Source organism: Chroicocephalus ridibundus, chromosome 2 (assembly GCF_963924245.1).
Source record: "Chroicocephalus ridibundus chromosome 2, bChrRid1.1, whole genome shotgun sequence".
NCBI lineage: Eukaryota > Metazoa > Chordata > Aves > Charadriiformes > Laridae > Chroicocephalus > Chroicocephalus ridibundus.
In genome coordinates, this window is record NC_086285.1 from 80,186,162 (window position 1) to 80,214,046 (window position 27,885).

The following is a 27,885-nucleotide window of genomic DNA, read 5'->3' on the forward strand; positions in this document are numbered from 1 at the left end:
GAGGGAAATCTCCCAAAATTGAGAAAGGTGTAGCGCAGCATTGTACCTGAGAAGTAGATGCTGTGTTGAGAAAACGAATCATAGTTTCTCATGATAGAAAGGTAGATTAACGTCTTTCAGTAGAAAAAGGTATTTCCTCTTCTTTCAAAGAGAAGTTTTATAACACAGAAAGGATTTTATAATACAGAGTTTCTAAACAGAAAAGTTTTATAATACCAAAGGGAATGGGATCAAGCATTTGATCTTTAACTTTACTTTTATAGAAAAGCCAAAAAGGAGAGAGGGGAGCATAGCTTAATTTCTCTTCCTCTTTCCATGTTGCAAATTAGTGAGATCACAGTACTCTTCTTGTATGTGTCTTATCATGCCAAAACGTTCAGAATTTTGTTGAGTGTTTCGCCACTTTCATTGGATGATGCCTAAAGAGTATATAACCCCTGCTGTTTTTTTGGGGAGGAGAGAAAAATCTTTTGTTTCCTGTCATTGTCTATGTTCTTCAGGTCCTTTTCCTATCATAAAGTAAATATTTCAATGAAATGGTTGAGGATTCTGTAGAGAAGGTAAATAAAATGCTCACAGATCTCTTTTAATATCAACGTAGATATCCATGAAATCTAAATTTGTCGAAGTCTCAGTGACTGTGGGATTAGTGTTTTATACTGAGAAAATGGCCGAAGTACCTTTGGAACTGGTGTGCCGTTTACTTAAGCAGGATCAAAAGGTGTTAGTTTCTAATAGTGAAAGTTAAGCTACTGTTCTGCTTTCAGCTGGGATAGAGTTAATTTTCTTCCTAGTAGCTGCTGTGTTTTGGATGTAGTATGGGAATAATGTTGATAACACATATTGTTTTAGTTGTTGCTAGGTAATGCTTATATTAAATCAAGGAGACTGATCTTCCCACAGAAGCTGAGAGGGAGCATAGACAGGACAAGCTGGCCAAAGGAATATTCCATACCATCAATGCCGTGTTCAGTATATAAATGAGAGTTGGCTGGGGGGCAGGAATCTATGATTGCTGCTTGGGTCGGGCTGGGCAACTGAGCCTTGGGCCCTGAGATCAATTTGTGTTGCATCACTTTTTTTTTGTATAACTTTTTGCCATCATTATCTCCCTACCACCACCACCTTTCGTTACTGTTCTATTACGCTGTCTTTATCTCAATCCATGAGTTGGGTTTTTTTTTCCTTTTTTACCCCTACTTTTTCTCCTTCTCCCTGCCCTACTGAGGGGGAGGAGTGAGTGACCGGCTGTGTGGCCCAATTTGCCATCTGGGGTTAAACCACAACAGCTACACAAATTCAGTGTGCTAATTTTAGCCTTATTTTCTATGACATTTTTAGATTATGACCTTGAAACCATCTGAAAATAACGTACTTTGAAAATGCCTGTGTTATTTCCAGAATGCTCTTTAAAATTTTGAGTTTTTCTTCTACATTTGCCAGAATTTGAGGTTTGACTTGAACAGTCTAGTTCTGTACTGTTTTGTCATGGGTCTAGGCTGGAGTATAATCCAGAATATTAAATGCCATGCTGAAAAAGGAGCTGAGGTTGTTGCTTCTATTAAGGGAAGTAGGTGTTAGTCCTTTGCACCCAGATTGCCGTTTGTTCCATAGGTTCCCTTTCTCTCTGTTGGAAACTAGCAGCAAGACGAGGATCATTGTTTAGCTTGAGTATGAAGAAGGGTATCATCAAAACCGTAGGGACAACCGAGACAAGCCTTTGTCAGGGTTATTCTGGACAGACAGACCTCTTGGTCTCCTCTTCTAGTTCCTTGTTCCTACAGCGCACCAAGAAAAATGTGTAGTTTCTCACATTCCTCACCTGGCTGTGTTTGACAGCTCTCTGATGCCCACACTCTGTCAGATCTACGTCTGACTGTCCTTGTACCTTCATTCTTTTTTCCCCTCTTTTGTGCCTGCGAAACCTGCTAGCAAAAGTATCCTGCTGCTCTGGGCTTTGACCCATGAAAAACTTGTTAGACATGGGACCTGTCCCACCAGCAGAGTGAGATCTTTGCTTTCTGCAGGATGTAAATCTTATTGTAAGAGGGTGATAACTTGATCCCCGATCCTAATATTTGAATATTGATGTTGAGAGCGAGATGATGTGCCAGACAAGTCTGCAGTAGGAGTGGGTGGTATCTGGTGTGGGAGTTTCTGGCACCTCCAGTTATTTCCCTTAGTGTAATGGCAGCACCAAACCCAGCAGAGCTCTGTGCTCACTTCTAAAAGACGTTTTCATCCCTGGTTTCCTTTTACTTCTCTATCCCATCTTTGCTTCCTTATCCCAAGACTTAAAGAAAATGTTAAGCATACTGTTGCCTGCCATCTCTCAAATAACAGCAGTAAAATAATATTTTGTAACATATTGCATAGTAGGTTTTCTTATTTAAAAAAAAAAAGCTACACTATTCAAGCTATGCAAGCAGTCCAAAACTTTCCATGTATGGCGTCATTTTGCAGTGCAGGGTTGGGTGGTGTGGTTTTTTTTGCTCTGGTAGAAATTAGAAATGGGTAAGTAATAGATGTGTTCCTTTGTCCGGTCTGCAAACTGCATGCTTTCATTTGGCTTCTTTGGCGTGGCACCTCTCAAAGACAAGTCTCAGGTTTGCTGTGACACTGCAAAAAACAGTACAGCACTCTACCCTCTTAGACCATCAGTCATCCTGACAGTGATGGCCAGGGCTTATTTCTTCTGTTGAAGTCATTTATCCACCAGTTGGAACTCCTTAATTCACTTTTTAATGCCTGGGAGTATTTTCTTCTTTTTCTTTCCGACTGTGAGAACTGCAGCGAGTGTTCTGAGTTATAAGTAGTGGTAATGTCTCCTGGGGGCTAGGGGGGAGCCGCACCAGAAAATCTGTGCCAGCTTTCATCTTCATGGCCTGAAATACCTGCATCCTTTGTGTGGATTTGGACATAATCTTGGTTAAACAGCTCCCTTATACTGGGATGTTAGTTCATTCACAAGCTTGGAAGCTTACAAAACTGCATTGTATAATTGTGACATCCAGCAAATAGGTTATATTCTCTCTGGCCATCAACTGATAGAAGAACATTTTCCCTCTGGGAGTTTACGTAGTCACGGTAGAAATAACGTCTCAGCCGTTGACTGAATTATTTCATTAAATGCCACCTAACTTCAGATCTTCCCAGGACTTCAGAAGTTTACTTTCTTCTAGGTATCTGTTTCTGCCCCCTCGCCCCCCACTTTCTCTGCTTTGCTCTCTTGACAGTGAGTACAGAAATTGCCTTGTCCAGATGCTGTGTTTTCGCATCAGTGGCCCTCATGTTGTACTTTATGCCTGAACATAGTCCAGTAGTCCTCCCTTTTATATTCTGAATCCATGTTTTAAAGATGCAGACTTTGAATATTGTTTTTCTGAAGTTTTCCACTTGGCTTTCAATACTGTGTTGCCTCCTAGAACTGATACACAGTAACTAAGTTACATTCCTTCTGTTGTCTTCGTTATATGTGATATATGATGTTTTCCTGTATAAAAGGCCTTATTGATAGGGCATGGTCTTACATGATTCAGTTTAGCAACCACAAGATAAGTACATTTTCTTATTTAAAAAAAAAAAACACCCAAACATGTGTGTTCAAACAAGGCTCTTAACGTGTAGCTTTCTCTGTTAGAAGTTTCTCAGTGAAATTCCTTGTTTCAAAACTAAATTCTGTTTAATTTGCGTTAACATGGATTTGTTCTACTATCTGCCTTTCCATACTTTGTTTCCTCACCTGAGTGTACTGGATAACATTGCTCCTCATTCCTTTGAGGTGCTAATAAGCTAATGAGTTAAAATAGTATCCAGGCTTCAAAAAAAATCCATAAATGATGGGAAAGTTTAAAATAATGCATTAATATTTGTGCATTTTTGACTATGAGAAAAGAAGGAAGACTTTACTCTTTCTCCTATTCCACCTGTGTTGTTTTTGCAGGTGCTAGTGGAGATCACGTTTATACATTTTGTTACACGGCAGAAAGTGAAGACTTTGGAGCACAAGATGCAGCCGAGCTTGACATGTGGGTTTTTGATCATGTTAAGGTGAGCAGAGAATCTTTTTATGCTACCTGTGTATAAAAAGCACAGCTAGATGTTAACTTTATCATAGAACTAGAAAGCAAGAAATTTTTGAAAGACCTGTCACTTGGGATCATTATTGTGACTAGTGTAATGGAAGTTTAGAGGAAGTATTTTTGTTATTCAATGCTAATAAAAAAAAATCTAACATTAATGAAAATGTTTTAAAAACATACTTGGCTTTTCTTTGTCTTAAATTTCCATATAATCTGAAGCCCATCTTAAAGCACTACAGAATGTGGTTAGTTAAGGATTTTGCAACAAGTAATATGACATGGCAGAAATGGTAAGTCTCCATTATGAGAGAGAAATGGACAATATTATTGGCTTAATTTTAGTCAGGCTTTTACCCACTGTAATTATACACTGTGGCTCATTCTGATGCACGTAGCTGATTCCTGATTATCTGCTGCGGTTCATGCTATGCTGTGGCTGTCGGAAGTCATGGTTGGTTTGGGGGGGACAGGGGTGGCAGAGGCAGCTTAGGCCCTGAAGCAGTATAACTTGTTCACGTGGTGCTCTGCTCAGCTGACTTGGGTCAGTGCTGGTTCATGATTGTTGTTTTCTGTGACGCTGTCACTGTAAGTATAAATAGTCCGAGGCACATAGTTTCTGATTATTCATTAATTCCTACATCTGTGTTATTCCACGCTACCTCACTTGTCCTGATTAAGAAATGCAGATAGTGGATATTGGTGTATAAATATCTTTATCAGTGGAGCAATTAGGTGAGTTACTTTCTGGATCTCATAAGAACGTTGATGGACTTGAAACTTTTTCCAGAAGATCTCTGGGCTGTATGCATTAACATTAGCTAACCAGCATAAATTGAATCAAACCAAAAATGAAACCACATAAACCAATAAATAAATAAACCAAATCAGTAACTTCATTAGGATGCCAAGGGTTGGTCTGCTTTAAACAGTGATGTAGGGTGGAAAAATTCATTATAGTTTGCAAATTTACAAAGGAAGCGATTTTCTGAGTTTGCAAGTGAAAAAAGATGTGTTTTCTAGCTGCCAGCCTCTCCCTGAACTTGTGCTTGTGCCAGGTTGTGTATTGTAATGCGTATGAATGATACAAATCAAATTAGACTGTCAATTACACTCAGATAGCTGCTGTCTTAAAGTTGCACCCTGCTGTCACTTGGAGCTGCACAGGTATGTGAGGGTGGTACTACCTTTCCTTTGCTTCAAAACACCTAATGGCATTTCTTCTTTCAGTCTATGATGATACGCTTGATATATATGCCATGACTTTTTCCTTGGAACCGGCACCATTATTTTAAAGACTTATTTTGCCTACCTAAATTTCATACTGTGAATGGATAGGACTTGATTGACTGCTGTAAAACACTCATTCCATTAATCATCTCTTCAATTGCACATCAGTGATTGCTTCAGAAGCATGAAACTTGAGGCTGACTGAAACTGAGGTCACTCTGCTATTATAACTTGAACAATTCTCAGCTATGCTGGTGAGATTATATGTAAGCAACAATGACAATTTGTTGAAAATCTAAAGTTCTCCTTTTCGTACTTTTTTTTTTTTTTTACTTCCTTTGAGCTTTATCTCAAATACTTAACAACGTACCATTTAACTCTATGGTGGTAAAATCGTCCCTGGATTTCTAGGAACTAAAAGGCGCTAAGGTGTACTCCCTCTCCACTGTGTAGTCAGGAGGTCCCAAGCATCACAAGGGCCACTTGTGGCTTCCTCTGCCCCAAGAAAGATGGGGATAAAATGGAGAATGGCTAACTAATGTTTGGGCTACTAGTGCTGGCATCCTAAAATTGCTGCTTCTCTTAAAAAGCAGTTAACTAACAGTAACTCAGTTGGTCCAGAGATGTGAAATTCTGACTAGTTTTTATTTGTATGGATCAGAAGCAGATCACTTAAATTGTGAGTGGAGGAAAAAAAATGTATGATGCTTGATAATCCCTGTCATGTCTCCTTGTAGTACGAGGTGATCCTAGCCCTGTCTTGGGACAGAGAAAATTAAGTATAGACTAGACTGGGTGGGGTTTTTATCTGCAGCTGAGTTAAAACTCAGTAATTTTAATGTGTGGTAATACTTTGGGAGTGGCTTGGAGATACAGATGGGTATGGAGTTGATTGACTGCAGTTTTTTTCTGATTTTTTGCAGGTTTTTTTTTAGAAGCCTTCAAAGTAATTAAGGGACTGAGTATAATTTAGTGTGTTGTGGCTCAATGATTCATAGTTCAATAACCCTTACCTTGATCATAGTTTGAGTCCGTGCTAAAGAAAAATTAGGGAGCAAAATACTGGGAGTCTATATTAACTAACAGGCAAAAAAGTGGTCTTTTTAGAATTATAGAATTGTCTAGGTTGAAAGGGACCTTTCAGATCGTTGAGTACTGTCGGAGGACGTCGGAGTGGGAGACGGACCCGGAGTAACGATGGAATCTCATTATGAGTATGATCGTTCTCCCTTTATTCAAGTTTTCACAGAGTATATATAGACAGGCAATAAGAGCACGCGCTAGCGGCAGCTATATGATTGGCTTACAGTCTCTGTTCACGCACTGTCCATGCAGTTCATTCACAGATCAGGTTGGTTACAAGAATTCACATAGTAAATTGCTTAGTCATTAGCACAACATGTTTTCTACCTTCTCAGTCCCCGTTTTTCCCATGTACTAATTCCATCTTCTACCACCTGTTTTGCCCTTAATCTAATCTCTCATAGTAGGGAGGCTGGCTCACGTGACCATTTTCTCTCAGACACATTCCTACAAGTACAACCATCAACTTAACACTGACAAAACCACCACTAAACCATATTGCTAAGCATCGCGTCTACCGTGTCCTCTTTTGCACTTCCACATCTTTCTCAGAAGAGGAGAAGACAGGAGAGACCCGGTCCTCATCTTCTCACCTTAAAGCGAAAGTTGGGAAAGCTCCCTGGGAAATGCTGTCCTTGTGTGCAGGGGCTGGGGAGGGGTCAGGCGGAATACCTCAGGACCCCACGTAAGATCTCAGATCTATGATGTGTCTTCCCTTTGTCATTAGCAATGAGGTCCATGTATGCAAGAAGGACCACTTCTGTAGCTCAATAGTCATTGCTGGCCCCTTCGCTTCCCACCACTTGGCTGTTGCTCCACAGCGGTCTGCCTTTGTGAGACCTAAAGTGAGGGGCGCTTTGCAAGTCCTGGCAAGATCTCAGATCCATGAGGTGTTTAATGCATTTCTGATATTTTTTTTTTTAAGTATTTTGTGAAAAACAGTTTTATAAGATTGAACTCTCTTAGGGTAAAATGATTAAAATTCCAGGAACTCAAACAGTCTTGGAGATGAGTCCCGGTAATGGTCTAACCACAATTTATTATGACCGCAGGGTAGGATATGTTCAAGGTATTCTGTAGATGTCTTCTGACTTAAGTGGGCATGTAGGGGCAGATGACAAACATTTCTTTTTCTTTTTCTTTTTTTTTTTCTTTCTCGTTTTGAACACAGTACTTAATTCTTCCTTTGGCTCCTTTCTGCTGGAATAAGGCCAGACCAAGCCTTCAGACTGTCCCTTCTGTGCAGGGTGGCGGCTGGAGTCCAGAACTGAATGATGTTAAACTTTGAAGCTTTGCAGATGGTACCGTGACCTGATGTTGATTTCTGCCAGTGGATTTCAATACAGATAGCTCTGCTCTAATTAGCAGTACAATGGTTGAATGATTTATTTTAAATATGTGTAGGAGTCTTGTGCGTGGGCATGCTCAACTGATATAAACCTGGCATATATATGTTTCTCCTGCCTTTGTACATTTATTTTACATCTAAAAACTGGCATAACTATGTAAACTCTTACATCAGCACAAATCAGTGTGCACAGCTTTAATCAAACAATTTAATTAAGTTGTCCTAGATTTATGTATGAAGGAGCTTTGTGAAAGGAGAAAGTTTGTTTGGTCTCTTTCTCCCTGTGCATCTATGCAGTCAGCAATGCTTTATCAGCTCTATTAAAGGATCATGCTTGCATGGAGGGCTCTGGGGGAACAAACGGTCCCCAAGAACTTATGTTAAACATCTATGGAGTCCATATTTTGTTCAGACATCAGTAAATCCTGTATTTTCTAGAGCTTCTAGGTTGTCTTTTTTTCTTCTTTGCTTTTTCCCGTCCAAGGAGGGAGATGATACTAAAAGATTTCACATAGTTGTAACTATACTTCTCTTGTAAAATTTTAATTAGTATTATATTATAATTAACTTTACAGTTTACTGTGAATGTTTTAATGGGAAACTTATTTCTGATCTTACTAAATTGTGTATTGGTTGTAGCAAGGGTATTATTTGTTGTTAGTTGCCAGAAAATCATAGAAAAGTTGCCAGAATCATTGAAGAAGAAGGTGGAAGAAAGCTGTAGTAGTCATTGAGTCCAACTCCCTGCATGAACGAGGTCCAGTTAGAGCACGCTGCTCAGGCCTTGCCCAGTCAAGTTTTGAGCATCTTCAGCAACGTCTTGAATACCTGTTCCAATATCTGGCTACAGTTATGTTTTGTTTTTGTTTTTTTTTAAAAAAAAAAAAAGTCTCTTACTGGAGTTTCCCACATTTCAAATTGGGAGTTTCCCTTTCCCCAGTCATCACTAAGGCCCTCTGAGCAGGCTGGCTCAATCTTCTATTCACCCTCCCAGTAGACTGTTGTAGACAGCAATGAGATCTCTCCTTAGCTGCCTTTTCATGAGACTGGCGAAACTGAATTATCCCAGCCTCTGTTGTTTACTCCCATTCCTGAAACTTCTTGGTGGCATTTGGCTTAATTATACAAGGGAGGTAATATTACTGAATAGAGCAAATAAAATAGAAACAAAAAAAAAACCTGACAGAAACAGTATATATATAGAGTGAACATGTAATGGTGGCTTGGAAACTAGTGTTGAGTGGTGGTAGGTCTCAAGTTTTGTGAATACTGAGTACCAAAAAGAGGAGGCGTTTAGCAGGCTACAAGGATAGTGCTGGGCAAACAGTTCAGCAACCTCCAGAGCAAGATGAAGTGGGTTTTGCCCCTACTGTTTGGTGTCCTGCTTACCAACTCACCACCTTTATCAGCCTAAGATAACTCCTTGTGGTGAACTTCCTATTTGGTTTTTTTTCAGTAAATCATTTAAAAAAAAAAAAAGTTTCATGAGGTAAAGCTTGCTATTTGCTCTGGGAAAAGGTGCCACATCTTAGGTCACATCCATCTTTCTTTTGTCATCTCATTCTTAATTAGCCAGAGGTTGGGCAAACTCTTCCGGCTGCTGCTGCTCTGGGTTACAAGGTGGCTGGGGAAGTGGGGTGGCTTTGGTATGTCGTGGGGACTCATCTGGTGGGAGAAGAGAAGCTCAGGCCTTGCCTTCTGCACAACGGCTTCTTTATCAGTCCGTGATAGAAAAATACCTGCCCTCTAATATTGATATACATTTTGGATTTAACTTTGGGAATTTCCTGTTTGTCTGGTTTGATATGTCGCTTCCTTTGATTTAATTAAAATAAGAAAACAGAATTATACTCTATCCTGCAAGTTACTGGTGTGCTCTGGAAGGCCGCTTCAATGTGCGGTCAAATATGTGCAGGTGGACGGACCCCTGTGAGAAATGGAAATCTCCAGAAAAATAATTATATTGCTATTGAATGTGATTGGATTTTGTTCTTATATCTTCATTTAAAATATCTCTGGACTTTGGTCATGATTTTGTTTGGACAAGAGCTCAAGTTGAGAGTGTGCAAATATTAGTCCATGTGGCTACATTAGTCCATGTATATTCGGGGCGGGGGGAAAAGTGGAATTGTGTGCTACTATGATAATCTTGCTGCCAGTTTGGTCTTCCTCTGGGTACAGTGACTTTTGTTTACACAAGGTATGAGCTTTAGTTTTTAGGAGCTCCACCACTATCACAAGTGTGGGGTGGACTGCTCTGTTCTGTGGTGGTAGACATGGTTCACTGGCTCTATCAGTATTTTCCCTGGACTCTTGTGTGAAATTCGAAGATGCTTTCCTTTATATTAGTGTATTGAAAAGGATCTCTGGATGCATTTTTGGACTAAAATGGTACCCAACTTTGTTTCCATGGGCAGCGCTGTCACTAAGGAGATCATGTTGGAATAGCTGTCTGCCTGCATTTTGCATTGCTGTAATATGGCTGGTCTAACACAGAATAGCCATGTCAAGACTCATTCAATCTGAGGGGAAAATCCCCCCGGCATCTGCCTCGGGGATGCTTAAGTAGGACATGTGCAAGGCAGATGTATGTTCTGTAGTTCATGTATTTGCAAAACGTGTCTTGTTTTGTTCTGTTTTACTTTGGTTTCTGCAAGCGACTTGTAGCTTGGTATCTCAGTCCTGCAGCACCTGCTTCCAAAGCAAGAGTATTTGAGACCTTTGCTTCTAGCTTGAAATCGATAAATCAATGGAAATATAAAGCCATAAGTGGATCTTGAGAATGGTGCGTAGTTGTGATTATATAGGAGGCAAAGAAGGGATGATACTGGTTATCTGGTATTTCTGCCTAAAGAAACTGAAACACATAAAAACCAACCAAACAAAAAAACAAAAACAACAAAAAAAAAACAAAAAACCACCTCAACTTGAGGAGTGTTACCTGTCTTAAGTTGAAATTTTGGACTGACTATATTGATGGTAGTTATCCTCTAAGAAGTAAATTGGGAAGTAATTATTTTTCTCTTTCATAACTCTAATAACTGTTAGTATTTTGACATGAAACCAGTTGCATTTTATTTTTAATAGTCTGCCTATCACCTTTTTCCATTGTACTCTGATTAATATCTTAATGGTTTATTCCATACAGAGCTTCTTTAATTCTTCCAGAAGTAATCAAACGTTGTTCTCTGCACTGCATGAAGACAAAGTGGTTCTGTTCCTTCATTTGCTAGGCATAGACACAAATGGACATGCTCATCGGCCAAACTCAAGGTAATTGAGAGATTAACCGTATCTTTCTTAAGAGTTTTAAATGCATACAGTAATTAACTTTTGTAACAGTGCTATTTATCAAGTCTGAAACAAGAATTGCAGTCTTGAGAGTTTCTATGATAGGTCATGTATGTCACCGTGATTACTTATGTTCTGAATTTTCTGTAGTTTTTTTGGTTTTAGGGTCTCCTTTTAGTAGTGATAGACTTCTGCCATAAACCTGTGCCTGGTTATAGTCTGATTTTTAGCAGGTCGTCTTAGTTATGGTCAATACATGATCTAGAGGACATGTAGGAAATTTTAGTTTCAAATATAAAATGGGAACAATGCTCTGATTCCCTATGGCTGAAATGGTATGGTTGAATTTGTAGACAACAGTAAGTTCAGGAATAATGGCTGCAAATTTCAGCATTATGCTTTAGTTTTCCTTAGGACACTTGAACGAACAGAAGAGTTTAGATTAACAGTAGTCATCACCAATTCAACTTGAAGTGCACTATTTGAGAACTTTCTTTTCATTTCCTCACATGCTTTGAATGTAGGATATTATGTCTTTCTCTCAATCCCTGCATACTTTCAAAATCCTTGCTCCAATTTCCTACATCGTTCCCACGTTCATACTTGCTGTATGTCTCATGTTATTTTTGTTATGATTTTTTGAAGACAGAGTTTTAAAACTGACTTTAGCAACAGCAACAAATAGAAAATTAGTTTGCTGGAAGGTAATTGCAGTCACTTTTTCTAAAAATATACACATTTTTGGTTTAGCCTCTATTCCACAAAACCGTGGGATCTGTGCTGACCTGTGAATCATCTTGAAACAGTCCCTGCATGGCGAGATCCTTGTTTGTTATTTAGTTACTGGATTAAAGTTTTTGAATAATTTCTGAAACTTACAGTTTAAGGTATTTCAGTTTTCCAGAATTCCTTAGTTTTGGCATTCTCCTTAAGTTGCCTGATAGCTGTGGGTGACTAAGTTATAGTCTTCAATCAAGGACAGGTCAGATTTGAAATATACATAAACATCCATTTGAGACTGTAGTTTCAGGAACCTTCAAACTGTTCTGTGACCATTTAGTATCTCATGTAAACTTGGAGGAGAAGAGATCTTATGTGTAGGATGCCTTTTGTTAGCTTGAGGTTCTGTAGAGTGTAAAGCTGCCTATAATCAAAGGACTGGGCATTATGACCATGGATAATTTGCTTTATACCAAGTGTGAGAGCCACCTGGAATTTAATCACACTGTTTCTTATTTTTCTAGGGAATACAAGGAGAATATTAAAAAAGTTGACAAGGGTATAAAAGAAATTGCTTCGATGATTGAAAATTTCTATGGAAATGATGGAAAAACTGCATTTATTTTAACTTCTGACCATGGAATGACAGATTGGGGTGAGTCTTTTTAAACATTGAGTCAGCTGAGTTTATGGATGAGTATCTAGAGTACAATTGGAGCTCTGTGACACTAGAAGATTTGGAGCCCCTGCTTTGATTTGATATCCTAAGTGTTGCTTGTGTATGAAACCCATGCAAATTAGGAAATGGTTAATTAGCTGCAGAGTCCCTCATCAGCCCTATGACAGCTGAGTTGCTTATCTGGGCAGTAAAAAAGAAATTAATAGAGTAAAGCTTGACTCCCTTAGTGGCTGCTAGTAGTGAGAAAAAGACCTGAAAAACACCTCTGTCAGCCTCCCTGTGGAAAACTAGCCTGAGCAGGGTGAGGTTGTATTATTTGGGTGCCAATTGCAAAGCTGTTGTAGCCTATGTGGGGCAGAAATAGTTATCACTTTGCTCTTGAAGCACCTGGGAAAGGTGTCAGACCTGCCTGGGAGTTGGTGAAAAACATTTTTTTGGGTGGTCTTTTTGCTTGTTTCGGCCTTTTAGGCGCAGCAGAAAGGATGGGACTGCTGTGTGATCATTCTAGAGGAGGCTGGCACTGAAGTGTGGGTGGAGCAGCTGAGAGTACAGAAAGGAGAGTGGGGCAGGTGGCCAGCCAGGCTGGTACCCACAGAGGGCACTTGTGATGGGCATGACCACAGTGGCCAAATGACTTGAGGCAACTTTGGTGTAACTAGATTAAGGGCAGAGGATAAGAGTTTATGGTGATGAACTCATTTAGACAAATATTTTTTTCCTCCTTTTTTCAAGAATGTTAAGAACACTCCTGTCTTTGTGTGCAGCCAGTGAAAGTGATAAGCTCTCTTCTGATGCTGTGTGTGCTTGTAACTCCTAACCGTGATACTTTTAAATAACTTCAGGCAAAATTCAGCATCTTATTCTGTGTGTGAAATCCTAAATTTTTCAAAGGGAAAGGATGCAGACTTTTTCTGTCATCAGAGATGACAAAATATTCATATATTTATTCAAAATCAGCCTAATTGCCATCTGCTCATTTGCAAAATAGTCAGTTTTGAATATTATTTACTGTTGAGCTGACTGCCACTTGCAATAAAATTTTAATTCTGGAATATTTTTTTGTCTGTTTCAAGTAATCATTTAATAATTTTTTATAAGGGAGGTACGTGTATATGTGTATATATATATTTATATATATGTGTGTGTGTGTGTGTGTTATATGATCATAGGGACCTCAGGAGGTCCAACCACCTACTCAAAGCAGGATCAGCTTTGGGATCAGACACAGTTGCTTGGGCTTTATCCAGGAAGGCCTTTAAAACCTCAGAGGATGGAGCCTATGCAACCCCTTTGGGCAGCCTGCTCCGCTGCTTGCCTGCCCTTGTGGAGGGAAAAAAAAGTTTTATTTATCTGCAATCTGAACCTCCTTTGTTCCAACTTATGCCTGTTTTCTCATATCCTCCCACCACGTGCAGCAGTGAGACCCTGGCTCCATCCTCTCTCAAACCCCCTGGCAGTGGGATCCAGGCAGGATGCTTTGTCACGTCCTCCTGAAAGCTCCAGGCTGAACCCAGTCCCTCAGCCTCTCCTCACAAGCCTAGAGCTCCTTGGACCAATTTGAGGGCCCCCCACTCAGCTCATTCCAGATGGTTGATGTCTTTCCTGTACTGGAGGGGTCCAAAACTGGATCCAGTGTCTAGAGGTTGTCTCATAGGTACTGAATAGAGGAGGATAATCTGTTTCCTGGACTGTGTTCCTGTTAACAGCCCCGGGTGCTCTTGTCCTTCCTCACTGCGAGAGCGTGCTGCTGGCGTGTTCTTATTATGTACTGGATTCTTTGAAGGAAGAATAAAAGGCGATAGGAGGAACTCTTCAGGCTTTGGGAACCACTGGTCTGTTGTAGTTTTTTGTTATCTCTTTCTGTCTGAAGAAAAAGCTTGCTCCTCTGCCAGAAGTGTTAATAACTTTAAAGTTGACTTTAGTGAGTCCAAGAGAAAAAACAGAGATGACATTTAGGCCCATAGCCAGAGGTCTGAAGGCTTAGTTCAGTGTTTTGTTTTTTTATTTGAGCTTGTAGTATCAGCAACTGCTGCAGTCTTTCAGTGGTTATTTGCAGAATGGGACGTGCAAATTAAAAATTAAAAGGGCAGGGGGGACCTATTAAGGAAGAGAACATGTTCTGAACTTGACATGATCAAAGAAACTGTAATTGTTGGAAAAGACCAATAAAATCACTTGCTTTCTCAGTCTGACTCCATGATTTTGCTTTGAGGTGATCTCAGATGGAACTGCTGACCACCAACATAGGTGGACCCACACACACCCTCACCTTGGCCACTTGTTCCTGCTACCATCTTGGCATAAGTACTACTGTGTGGTATGCTGTACCAGAGAACAGAAAATGACAGCACCCTTTCCCTCCCTTTCCCCTGAAAAGCTGTGTTTGGAGGGTGCTGAGGGGGTGGAACAGGGAACTGACCCAGCTGAAAATCAAATATCCCTCCCCCACTGCCCTTACAATTGAGATCAGGCTGAAACCTGGTTCTTATAACAGGGGGAGGGTGGATACAGCTGCCTCTCACAGCTATATCTCCCTTTAAGTATCCATGGAGGCATTGTCTCAGTAAAATGCTGATGGAGCTGGTGCCTTGGCTAAAATGAAAGCTCACCAAAAAATGCACTTTCCTCCTGCAATAGAAAGAAATAACTGATGCCTGGAGGATGGAGGAAGCGCGCTCTCCATCTGCTCTTTTCCCAAGCTCTGCAAAGAAGAGCAGTTGTTGCGGCTTTTGAGCCCAGAGAGTGTCTTTCAAGGGATTTCTGAACATTGGAAATCTTATTCCCAGATGTGTGTGTTCTTAAGCTTAGGGCTGTTTAAAGAAAGCAAAGCTGGCTCTTCAGCTCTGCCATTGTGATTGTTGTACAGCCTCAATGCAATTCCCGATTTCATACCTAATTCTGGTTTGTTTTTGTTAAAAAAAAAAAAAAGCTGTCCTTAAAACAATGTGTTATTCTCTGTCCTTTGTAATGATTAAAATATATATATATCCACGCACAGAGGGAGGAGCCTGTGTCTACGCAAATAAAAGGAAAATGGGTAATCTTGTAGACTGTGCGGTGACCGGCGTAGAGTTTGTCTAATAATGTCATTCCCTTTGAGACTGGGTTATCTCACTGCTGTGGTACCTCACCCACTGAGTTCAGTGACTCTCAAGCTTTTCTTTCAAGCTTGTGTGGCTTTTCCTTCAGTGCAGCTGCTGTTGAGATGTCATACTTTTAAAGCGTCCTTCTTCAGGTGGCTGATATGTTAATCTGGAGGGAGTTAATTTCCCTGGGGAAGAAAGTAATGTTTTATCAGTTCTTAAGGAGAGTTCCACCAGGCTTTAAAACGTTAAATATGAACTTCTATCACCGGGGAGAGGATGACAGTTGTAATACATAGTCTCCTGATTTTGAAATGGAAGTCTAATTGTTATTTGCGGACTAGAGATCAGTTCTATATTACTTTTTGGGGACATGCGTAATTTTACTCAAATCAACCATCCCTGGTTTTCATGAGATGCTCAGGACAGGCACGTGCATGTGTTTTGAGCAGGTAATTCCTCTACATCTTGAGGCTCTCAAATACTTAGGCTTTAGTTTCTGTATGTTAACGGTTTGAGTTTTTTAATATACAAAGTTATATCTTTATAGGCTTGACTTAAGTGGTACCAACTTTCCAACTTGCAACTTAAATTTAGCCTTTACTTGTAGTGGCATAAAAATAAGCTATGAAGCTGGAATAGGTTGTCTGTCACAGATTTTAGTATGTATACTGTAACAGGAATTTATTACGTGTGTGCATATATATATATAGGTTTTGTTTGGTTTTACACCGTGTGTCTTAAAGTTTACACTTTTTTTTTTTTGCTTCATGTATCTTAGGATCCCATGGAGCTGGTCATCCCTCAGAAACTTTAACACCTCTGATTGTCTGGGGTGCTGGGGTGAATTATCCACAGAAAGTCACATCCCAGTTCTTTGAAGACAACTTTTTGAAAGGTAGGTAAAATATAAACTTAAGTGCAAGATTTTGGTGGAAAGGGAGGTGTTTAGCCATTTCACCTGTTGATCTTCGGTGATTTCTATTCCAGTAAATATGACTTGCTTTGTGTGGTGTGGAAGGAAGAGGTGACAGGGCATGCCTAGGGAGGATATAGCAGAATTGGGTAGATGATGTCAGAGTTGTTTTTCTTTTCTGATCCTGGAATTGAAGACTTTCCCTCTTTGGGTACAGGAGGCTATTCACACTCCTAAAACTTAGTTCCAGAGGAGACTTAATTCTTAGGAAGACTCCCAGAGGTTAAAAGCTATTTGTACAGAAACATGATAAGTTGGCATGTCCTAAGACTCTTTTCTAGCTTCACAGCACAACCCTGAGGGACTTCCCAGGGGCTGTCTTGTCTCACTTGCATTCTTGTGGCTATTGTAGAAATGTAAACAGTCTTTCTCAATGAAAAACTGTGACTCCTTACTGTTATTTTTCCCCTTTGTAATCTATTCAAGAAGAGTAAACCTTTTAAAAAAGAATTAATTTTTAATATTTCAAATATATAATGCAATAAATACTGGCTTACTGAAATATCAATGGATTTCTAGAACCATGTGTGATTAAACTGTGCAAGCTCTTCCTCCTTCACGTGCCCCATTCTTGTAGCCTGCTCTGTTTCTTAAGATGCCTTGAATCTCTCAGGTCGTTACTCGCGATCAATGAGGTAATGACTTTCTGTTTTATTGGGTTGTTTATCAAGCTGCTTGAGAGAAGAGAAACAGGCAAAAATGAATTCAACCTAACCCTGCTCTTGACAAGGTATTTGGTAACAGATTAAACATAAAGGACTAGTTAGTTATAGAGCATGCTAACGTTTCACTCTTGGTGATTAACTGCGGATGTAAAACTATGACATCTCTGATAAAACTGAAAATTAGTTGTAGAATAAAAAATAGAACACAGAGCAAAACCAACTGATTTTGGTGTCTGGCTGATCTGCTAGACTTCTGAGAACACTTGATGTCTCCAAGGGTTGATCTGTAATAGTTGATTTTTACAGCTGTCAGTTTCCTTGATTCTGAGCAGCTTTAGTACAAACCTCAGCATTTGACTTCAAGTAATGATGAAAGTGGTGTGAGAGCATTTCAAAAAATATGAGTATTTAGCTTACTTCCAGGTACATGATTGGGAAAGCTTTTTGTCTGTTATCTGTTAGGAAATGTGTATTTTCTTAAAGGAGGGAATGTGTCTGCACCCTTCTACGCCTGCTTCATATTTTCCTTATGATGGTTTAAAAAAAAAAAACAAAAACCAACAAAAAAACCAACAACCAGACAAAAAAATAAACACCCCAAAGCAAACATCAGAAACTCCTCCCTTCATTCTGGACTTGCTTTGCAGCTGTCGAGCATGTTGTTGGTTTGTTTAGACGCTATCTTTACAGGTTCTTAATTGCCAGGGATAATCTCTATTGGAGATTTGAGTCTGAGTATCTTGGGAGTTTGAATCTAGTTGAGTAATAAGTATCTTCTTAAAAAGTGACTATTCTCTCTATGGTAGTACGTTATAGCTTCTAGTAGGTTACGTAGCTTAATAGTAAAGAAAAATTTATTGAAATGGAACTTGGCGCTTTCGCAGGTCAATACAGTTCAGCTATTCCATTAAGTTACGGTCCCAGGTATTTTCACAAAGCTAACATATGAAAGAAAAGACGCTTAAAAGAGGTCCCTTAAAGTTCTTTGAATTTGCCTTTTCTGCTCCCTACAAATGCAGCTGAGACTGTGTGCAGGAGGAGAGTGTTTTCAAGACTGCTTTGTCACTGACGTATGCACGTGTCAGACTTACATTTGCGATTGCATGCACCAGTGTTCAAGTTCTTGTATCTGTTGACAATCATTCTGAATTTCTCTGAGTTAAGAGTTCACGGAAAGAGCAGAGTATTTCTAATGCTGACAAATGTCTAATGCTCTGTTCAGTGCAAGCAGGCTGTAGGCAGCTCAGTGAATTGTCTCTCTTCTCATCATTGCCATCCCAAAGGCAGTGCCAACAGGCAGGACTTAGTCTGTCCAATTTGTCACAGAAAGATTAATGTGCTCCTTGGATGGCCAGAAGGGCACGGTGTCTGCTCTGGGATGACAGCCTTCTCCTCATCAGTCCCTTCACCTGTGCTCTGCCTTCCCTCAGGCCTGGCCATGCAATCATCTTGAAAAGATTTGCGATGGCAGCCCTGCATCCTGGCGATGCGTGGTATTACCCTTTTGGCCGTTGGCTTGACCCTTCTTCAGAAAGAAAGACAATAGAGAGCTGCTCTCAGGCTCCTCAGTGTCTGCCCTGCCGGGTGGCCTTGGGACACAGGTCCAGAGAAGCTTGTAAGTGAAGGCATAGCCTTCTGCAGCAGAAGGACGTGGGCTGGTTGTTGTCATCTATACACATCCCTGTTTTGGAGGGGGCTCAGCCTGCTTTGCCACGGCTGAGGAAGCTCGGTGTACACCTTCACTGATTTTGCTTCTGTGAGGTTTTACGTGAGATCTCCTTTGGTTCAGGTAGCCTCAGCGTCTTCTTGAATCAGTGCTTCTCTGCTCTTTCCCCTGGACTGTTTCCATCCAACTGCCTGGTGGGCTGCAATAAAAGCAGGGCAGGGTAAAGGAAAAAAAAAACCCTTATCAAGCGGGTGCAAAACTGCTGAGCTCTGTACAGGAGACCTCGACAGTGAGCTGGAACTGTAAACCAGTGTGGGCACCTCGTACACCCGAGACACCTTGCTCCTGGGAGTACAGCCTGGACCGGCCGGTCTGCAGGTGTGTCCTGCTCCTCGGGAGCTCCTGGGCTCAGTGTCTGACATACAGCTCCCGGTCTGAAACAGATGTCTTCAACTCTGTGCCTTTTGGGAATGTCTGAGTAGGGGAAGCGGAGATGTAAAAGCTTCTGACAAAGCTAGCTTTTTCTCTAGCAGAGCTACAGTTTCTTCCTACCTTAAGCACATTGTGTGCATGTAGACAATTTTCCAATATTTTTTCATTGGAAAATGTTTAAAGGAAAACAAACAATGCATTTATATAATAGAAATATGAATGAGAGTCTATACCTCTAGAAATATAAACCCATTTCCTTTTCTGGGAAGCAAAAGGAAGCAAACTTGTTCATTTTGGTGTGAGTTTAACACAATTCATGATTAATGCTGATAATATTTCCCCTGCGTTGCCATGGGAACTTGCTCTAACTGTATGTCTCGGTGCTGTTAAGGTACACGGCTGCTCTTTAGGGTGCTCTTGGGACCAAATAACAGCGGACCTGTACTCAGACCCCCAAAATTAGCAGTGGTATGAACTAATTGCTGAAAATAAGTTTGGTACATGCAATACTGCAAATGTGGATGTTTCCTGTCTCGGGCTGTTTTCAGCTGAGACTGGTTTGGGTCTGGCACAGATGGGGACTATCAAAAGATGGAGAAAGAGAGGTATGGTCTCGGATTTGGGTGCCTGTTTGGAGAAAATACATGAGGTTGAGCCAGACCTTTGAGCGATGGTTTACTGGTATTTTTCATGAAGCCTGTTTCTGGTGCATCTAAACTTCTACCTCACGTAAACCCAAAGGATAATTTTGGGTAACGTGGCTATACCATCAATGGTCTGAGGTACTAGGCAGACTTCTGCTTACGTCTGTGGTGTTTCTGCAGTGTCATTTTGGCAAGTGGTGACTGGCCCGTTTAGCTTTGTGCACTGAGGAAGGTGGCTGTGCCCCTGTTGCTAACATTGTTTGGTTCCCCAGTTGAGGGTAGGTGCCCCCATTGTCTTTACTGCTGTATTTGAGATCTGCTCTAGGTAGGTCATTGACAGTATTTTAACTACTGTATCAGCAAGTCTGTTTCAGCCCCTATCATTTTTTCCTATGTGTCTTTTTGTTTTTTAGCTTGAATAAAAAAAAAAAACCAACCACCTTGTGTTGTCTGTTTTAGGGTATTTTTGCTTGTTTTTTTTTCTGTTCATATTATTGCTGTGGGTAGTGGGGCAGCAAATTTAAACATTAGGAAAAGCAGACATGAAAAAAAAAAAAGAAACAAAACTCTAAGTCTGCTAAACTCTGTTTTTAAATAATTCTCCACCCCCAAAGAAAACAGGCAATTTCCTCTTTATTTCCTTAGAGGCTAATGGAGAGCAGGAAAATACGGTTTTGAACCAGCTTTTTGTATGATGCGCCACAGCTTTAGGGGCTTGTACATTTGGCTTTGTCTCTGCTTTTGTTATAGTTGTTCTGATTGCTAAATCATTGAACTTCTCCCTTGAGCCTGCTCTTGGCTAGTATTGCTTATGGCAGACATGAAGTATATTTGTACCACTCTGTGCCAGTATATTGGAGACCTTGGGTTAACCTTTTTAAAAAACGATTGAAGAGATTTAAACAGCCCTTCTCCTAAACCTGAGTTTTAATCTTTTAGTTGGCACAGGAGGTAATGCATCACTTTCTCTACTGTGATGGAAAAAAAAAAAAACAAAAACCTGGATCTTTCTTCAACTGATCTGGGTCACAATTGCAGGCAGCAATTTATCCTGATGGATAAAAGAAAATGTGAACTGAAATGAATACATGTTATTGTTTCTGCCTGTTGAGTTTCATCTGTAACTCCTCTTGAGCTAGCATCCTAAAGCCAAATTATAATTTTCTTTAGTAACAACACTTTACAGAAAATAGCAACAAGACATTAAATGTCATCTGAATTATCCTTCTCAAATCTGTGTAGATTAGCTGTTCATGCGCTCTGTTATTTCTTGCAGAATGGAAACTGGAGGACTTGAAGAGAATGGATGTCAATCAGGTATCAAACATACCTAATTTAATAGCTCATAAATTTTTTCCTTAAATTGAGTTTTGTGTGATTTAAACTAATTGATGGAATTTGAATGAATGTTCACACTGACATATCATTTCCCTGAAATGTGTTAATTAAATGTTAGAGTTGCAGAAACCGCGCCTATACTGAACATAATATGAAAAAGATTAAATTGCTTGTTAATACATGTGGCAGCTACGTACAGCTTTTCTTCCTGAAGATGCATTATCACACCATTTTGAGTTATGTGATCATGTGCCATTGTAGAAAGAGTGCAGTACAATATGCCAGGTACTCCTTTGAAAACTCAATGAGTTATCTAAAAGTAACTTGAGTAGTATCTATCGTGTTTTCAGAGTGGGATTTGGTTTTGCAAACCTTTAGGAGGAACTTGTGATGCTTTCCCTCTCTTTTCTATTTTGAAAATATTCTGGGCTGGAGGTTACACTTCCTTGGTACTCCTATGACTGTGCCCAGTTAAACACAAAAAAAGCATGGTCTAATGACCATGCTTCCCAAGTTTGTGAGCATCTGCTGTATGTTTTTTGCTACACTTAGTTAGCCATGTGTATGTTTAGTGTAGGTTTTCAGAGCTATCTATTTCAATGTCTGTATTTTGTAACTTTTTCCAGAAGTTGCTATCGTTATTGAATCAAAACCAATTCTTGCTATACTGTTAAACTGTGGGTTTTTTCCACAAGGTCTGTGATTATGACCCAGGCACTTAGCAGTTTAGACAATTTGTACTGTAAAGGAAGAAAAAGGTGGACAACTTAACCCTTGATACTAAATTAGCCAAGCTTTTTTCAAGTCATGATGATAACGCATATACATGTGTGCACCTGAAGCTTGTTTGCTTCTTTCTTCCTATCATCCTATGAAACCCAGTATATGAATTAGCAAAGTCCGAACCGGCTCAAACAAGACAAATAATCTTGTGCTGGGAAGTTGAAGTTGGGAATGTTCTGGGTCCGCTGCTTTCAGCAAAGCCCTGGTACAAAATTAGAGATGAATTTTTCTCTCAAGATTAGCAGGAGTTATGGGGATGTTATTGTGAGACCGTATGCAAGAGTCTCAAGTGTCACTTTGTTCTGGGTAACGGAGTCCCCAAAGACAGAGCTTTTGTACTGTAGTAGGTGTGGGACTGTGGTTTCAGTATAGTTTCTTCAGATTTATGCTGGAAAAACAAAGAATTTTGGTGCATAGTTTTATATCAAAGGCAAATATAAACCTGGTGAGAGCCGGTGTTTATCATCACAAGTAGAAGGTAATGGTAATGTTTTATGAGAAGCCTTGCTATAGATTGAGGGGCCTTCCTGAGGGCTGACTGGGACACGAGTAAAAGTGCAGAATTCCCCTCTGGAGGGGAGAAGGTGAGTAATTGGCACCGTGGAAACATGGGATAAGGAGTGCTGTGAAAAGCAGTATATTCAGTGTACTGCTTAAAACTGTAGATATGAAATTAGTTCTTTTGGTAGTATAAACAGTCATAAAAAGTGGTATGTCTCTGAGTGCAGTGAAGGAGGTACTGAATTCTTGTGAATAAATACTGTGGGGTTTTACATTTGCTTTTTAAAAGAAATGCATTTTTGAAGCTTTGTCAGTACTGGAGCCTCGCATTTTGAATCTAATCATGCCATGATGACTACTGGAAACAAAAAATACTATAAAGGAGTTTTGTGTGTTATAACTTCACAGTATTATACCATTTACTTTTGCAAATGCAGATACGTTAAAATTAAACTGAAGTTACTAGCTCTAGAAGCTGGAACTGTCTTAAAATGGGAATGCTTCTGTTTGCACAGGCTGATATTGCACCACTGATGGCTTCCCTTATTGGTGTGCCTTTCCCCCTGAATTCTGTGGTAAGAAGTACAAATGTTTTTCTGTACTATAGAAATCTGCTCGCAAAGAGGTGTTGGGGACAAGACTTGAGGCATGTGAGGTGAAAGGTTTTAAATTTGGAAAACTGCTATAACTTATGGAGACTGCTTGTAGTTTTAGCTTTAGATGTATGTCTTCGGTTTGGAGTGTAAACTTAATCTTTTTAGATATTGTATAGTGCTTTCAATTGGAAAGGCAGCTGATCCTCTTATAATCTGCAACTTTATACTCTTGAGCTACATAAAAGTTTTTTGTTACTTTGTTTTTTTAGGGATGGGAAAAAATGCAATATGGTTTGAATAACACTTGATTTTGATAGTGGAAGCTGAGCCTGTAAACAAGCTGGTTCCTACAATTTAATGTTTAATTACTTCTTGTTTAAACTAGTGTACTTTCTTCAGATGGTATCTTGAGCCTCTAATTTAGTGAACAGTGAGTGCCCTCACTGTGAGATGGCCTTTTCTTTGAGTTTCCTTCGTATATTATTACATAATCCAAAGGTTGTCTCATAAATATCTAATTGACAATTAGTATTACATTAGCGTGCTTTCATGCTGCTTGTTTCGTTTTCAAAGCACCTATTTACAGCATATTTTTCAAAATATTTCTCCTGGAGACTGTGCCCCAAATTCTGTCCCCGCATCCTGCACTCAACTGCTGGTGATGCAGGGAAAGCTGCCCAACACGGGGGGGCACGGGAACTCCCATCATGACTCCTGGGTGAGTCAGGCCCAGGCAAGTCTTTGGATGGAAGACTTTTTAGGATTTAAAAAATGGCTTCTGATTAAAGGTTGAGCTTGGATTACTATATAGTATATACTTTAATAATGACTTTTGTTATTGACCTTTTTTGCGTTTCTGTAGGAGGTGGGATGTTAGGAACAGTCCCTGTAATGCTGTGAAATTATACGAGAGGAGTATTTTCAAAGGACTTACAGTAGTTATTTCAGCAGTAATTTGAAGTATTCTTACTGCTGGTTTGGACCACCATTCAGTTAGAGAAATTTCTGTTTCATCGTTTACTTTTTTTTTATGTATATACATGTATTTTTTTTCCCCAGGGAACTCTACCTCTTGAATATCTGAACAATAGTGCTCATTTCAAAGCAGAGAGCATATTTACCAACGCTGTTCAGATTCTTGAGCAATTTAAGGTAACTAAACATGTGGTAAAGAAAAATATTTCTTTGAATAATAGTTGTTGCTGTTTGTAAAAATAATTGTACTAAGACATAATGCTGTATCTAACATGCTGTAATTCAAAGGACTGCAATTGAATGTGCGTACTGGGTGATGTTGATTGACTAGCTGTGAGCCATATCTGAAGGAGTTTGAAGGACTTTAATAAGTGCCTTTTTTGTAAGAAGGATGAGTAACTTTTTTGTTGATTCTTAACATAAATACTTATATATATTGACGTTAATGTAAACCTACTTGCAGAATGTAGGTAGAATCTAAGTGCTGATACCTGAAAAAGGAAATAACTGCCTTTGCAACAGAGGCTGGGAGACAAGGCTCTAAGGCAGGAAGAGTATACAAACAGATCAAAAAGGTAACAGGCACCTGTCCATTAAAGAAATTAAATTAGTGGCCTAATTAACTTTTAGCTAATGCTGTTGTATCTGTTGTTTTGCTCTGCAAGTGTTCATCTCTGGCTTCTGTCTTGATTCATCTAATATTGGATATTATCCTATTGTGAGAACACATGTGGTCCAAACAAAAAAGGGTTCTTGTTTCACTAGACGGTGGAATAAGAAACAGTCCCAAATCCAGAAATCATGGTTTGGTAAGACATAGAAATACTCTGAGGGAAAACCATCTTCTCCACAGACAGGCAGCTGAGCCACGCAAGAGCTATTGCCCTGTCAGGAAATCAGTGTGATATCAGTGGAACAAGGAACTAGCATGAGATCACCTACAAGAGATTAGCACCTTCTGTCCCTTGAATGCCAGGTTCACAAAGGTAGTTTGTGTGGATATTAGGTTGGCAGTGTCAGCAGCAGAGTCACTTCCAAACCTATTTTGGAAAGCTGGTGTGTAGCAGAGGAGGTTACTGGTGGGCAGGACATGAAGTTGAAGGATGCCAGTATAACCTCCACAATTGGAAGATCTCCGCTTTTAAGAAATTAAGGATGTGACTCGTCTCTTCTTCAGTTAAATTGGTGTATCGGGGATTATTTTAAAAAAGAAAAAGTTCTAGTCCTCCTTTTCTTGAAGTTTATTTTTATTTTGTCATTTTGTAGTGCTAAATTATCTTTTTTTTTCTTGGCTGACTTATTTCTAGCATTGTTTTGGAAGGACTGTGTGTGAATTTCCTTTGTGTTTCTCTACTGAAGCAGAAGTAGCGCACTGGCTTAGATATGCCAAGTGGGTTTTTACTTTTCCTGTGATGGACTGACCTGATCTCAGTTTGCGCTCCCTGGAGAGGATGTTGCCTTGGATGGATAGGATGAGACGTGTGGGTTGCTATTCAAGCTATCAGGTTTGGGGAGCAGCGCACTAGAAAGTTCCTGTCTGCACTTTACACCAGCAGTCAGGCCTGAGTCAGGCTGCTGCAGGAGGCCTTAAAGATAGTTTGAAGAGCCTTGGGCAAAGTGTCTCCAACGGCATCAAAACCTTCTATTTTTATCCATATGCAGGTTAATCGATCTAATAGCACTGCTTCGGTAGTGTTACTGCAGTGTAGTAGTTCCTACCTGGCATAAATAATACTGGTTTCATCGAGAGGGGTTGTCACTGAAGTCTGGTAGCACTTCTGGCCATATCTCCCCTTTATCCTGCAAACTGTAAAAGTCCTTCTGTGAAAATCACTGGCTGGGGGATGGTTTATTTTACCTACTTCAGAGCAGGTCTGGGTTTCCCTGGGTTCAGCACTCAAGAGTTACACACGCAAGAATACAACACCCAGTTTCATGGACAATGTATCGATAGTGTGGCTTCATTCCTTTTCCAAAGTCTTAGAACATTTATGTGATTTTTTAGCTTAGTGTCTGATACAGTTTGCAGTCTTGTTGCAGCTTGCATGTAATTGTTTAATACTTTTTTATGCAGGTTAAGATGAGTCAGAAAAAGGAAACTACATTGTCATTTCTGTTCACACCATTCAAGTAAGTGCCTGTAAATACTAAATATATTTTACACTGTTGTTTGTCTTATTACTGTGGTATTTCAATGAGATGCAACAACAGAGACCTCCAGTCTTTTTTTTTTAAGTGATGCTGTATATCTGACTATAAAACTTTTGCATTAAAATGAACTCTCTGTCATTCACTTCTATTTAAAAATTCTGGTTAGACATAGATTATTTTTTTTAAATCCATTCCTTACATTTAGTCTTCTGTTAAGGGCTACTTGCCTAAACTTTTTGACAATATAGTTATATATAGACAGCATTGTCATTTTCATTTTTGCTATATTCTTTTTTTGTTCCTTTTTGCTATGTTCTTTTAGCATTCCTTGAGAGAGGCCTAATTCCCTGTAGGGTCAGGAAACACAATCTGTTCTTATTTATATGTATGTAAAACTTGAACTAAGAATTGTTGCTTCTGTGATTTAGATTCTAATGAAAAACAACCCAAATGCCTTGCATCCAGAAAAGGTGATCAAAATCTTTAGAATTTGTGCTGCATGGTGTTAGTGTTTCCTGGGCGGTGAAAGAGTCTCTGTAGTGATTTGTGTATCTATGAGCTCTGTGTTCTAGTGTATGGAGCAGTTACTGACCTGCTTACCCTTCAGTCTTATTCAATTAAAGCTGCTTTTTCCTTTTTCTTTCCCCCCTGAAAGGCTTTTGAAAGCTTTGCTATGGGTGCATGTGATACCGTTCAGTTCTGCTTTCAGTCTGTGGAGTGCTCCAAAAACACTTTGTCACCAAGAGCAGCTGTTTTCCTTTGGGAAATAGAACTGATGTTAATTAAGATCTTTAAATCATACAAGCAGTAAAAAGTGGTTGAGTCTCTTCCTGTGAAGTACATTTAACCGCTAAATAAGATTTGTGTCTTTCTGAACGGAGATTTACTGTGTTATTTTATACCACTGGCTTCTTCAAAGGGAAGGGTTCAAGACAGTCTGAGACCTGAGTCAAGTCAATCTTGGGCACATAATGAATGTTTTAGATCAAATTCTGATTAAGAATGACAGCTGCTTTATCAAAGAATTTACTGAGCCGTATTGAAGTAAAATGCCATATGGAAAGGATGATCAGTCATCTTTGATTCTGTGGGGAAGACTATTAGTTTGATTTCACAGCTCTTGTTTAAATTTTACCTTTCCTCAAGAAATGCGTCTGATCCTGTAAAATAGGATGTGTTTTTCTTAATGCTAAATTTATCTTTAAAGGAACTAAATATTACTGATTGCCTTGTGAACTGGTATGTGTTCTTTTTTGTGATACGTTGGATTGTTGTAAGTGGAAATGCTGGAGACATCATTTTGAAAATATGACTAAAACTTGGTATGAACATGAATGTTACTTTGGCATGGTCTATTGCAAAAAATATATTTGTTTTACTTTCTTTAGGTATTCTTAAAACTGTTCTGAATCAGAATTCGGGTTAATGGTCCTTCCAGGGAAAGGTTTTTTATGAGACCAAAAAAATTCCTTGAATGTGTGAATTATATTACAGAAGGTGCATATCCTTGCGTGTTGCATGGGCAAAGACTTTCTTTGATTCCTGAAGATGGTATTGTTTATCTTCACTCTAGGAAAACAGGAAAAGATTCATACCACAGATGGTCACATGTTAATGCAAATACTCATCCATGGCGTGCTGGGGT

The 27,885-nt window shown here is 39.6% G+C and overlaps 1 protein-coding gene across 2 annotated transcripts in view; it reads left to right on the top strand.

The window, feature by feature from the left end:
* Positions 1–27,885, top strand: part of PIGN (phosphatidylinositol glycan anchor biosynthesis class N) — a 109,547-nt gene that overhangs the window by 22,770 nt on the left and 58,892 nt on the right. For both annotated transcript variants that reach the window (XM_063326064.1, XM_063326065.1), the window contains exons 5-12: positions 3,944–4,050; positions 10,889–11,013; positions 12,276–12,406; positions 16,295–16,411; positions 21,173–21,213; positions 23,034–23,093; positions 24,174–24,266; positions 26,164–26,219. In XM_063326064.1, the coding sequence (XP_063182134.1) occupies positions 3,944–4,050; positions 10,889–11,013; positions 12,276–12,406; positions 16,295–16,411; positions 21,173–21,213; positions 23,034–23,093; positions 24,174–24,266; positions 26,164–26,219 (730 nt within the window). The remainder of the gene's footprint in view (positions 1–3,943; positions 4,051–10,888; positions 11,014–12,275; positions 12,407–16,294; positions 16,412–21,172; positions 21,214–23,033; positions 23,094–24,173; positions 24,267–26,163; positions 26,220–27,885) is intronic.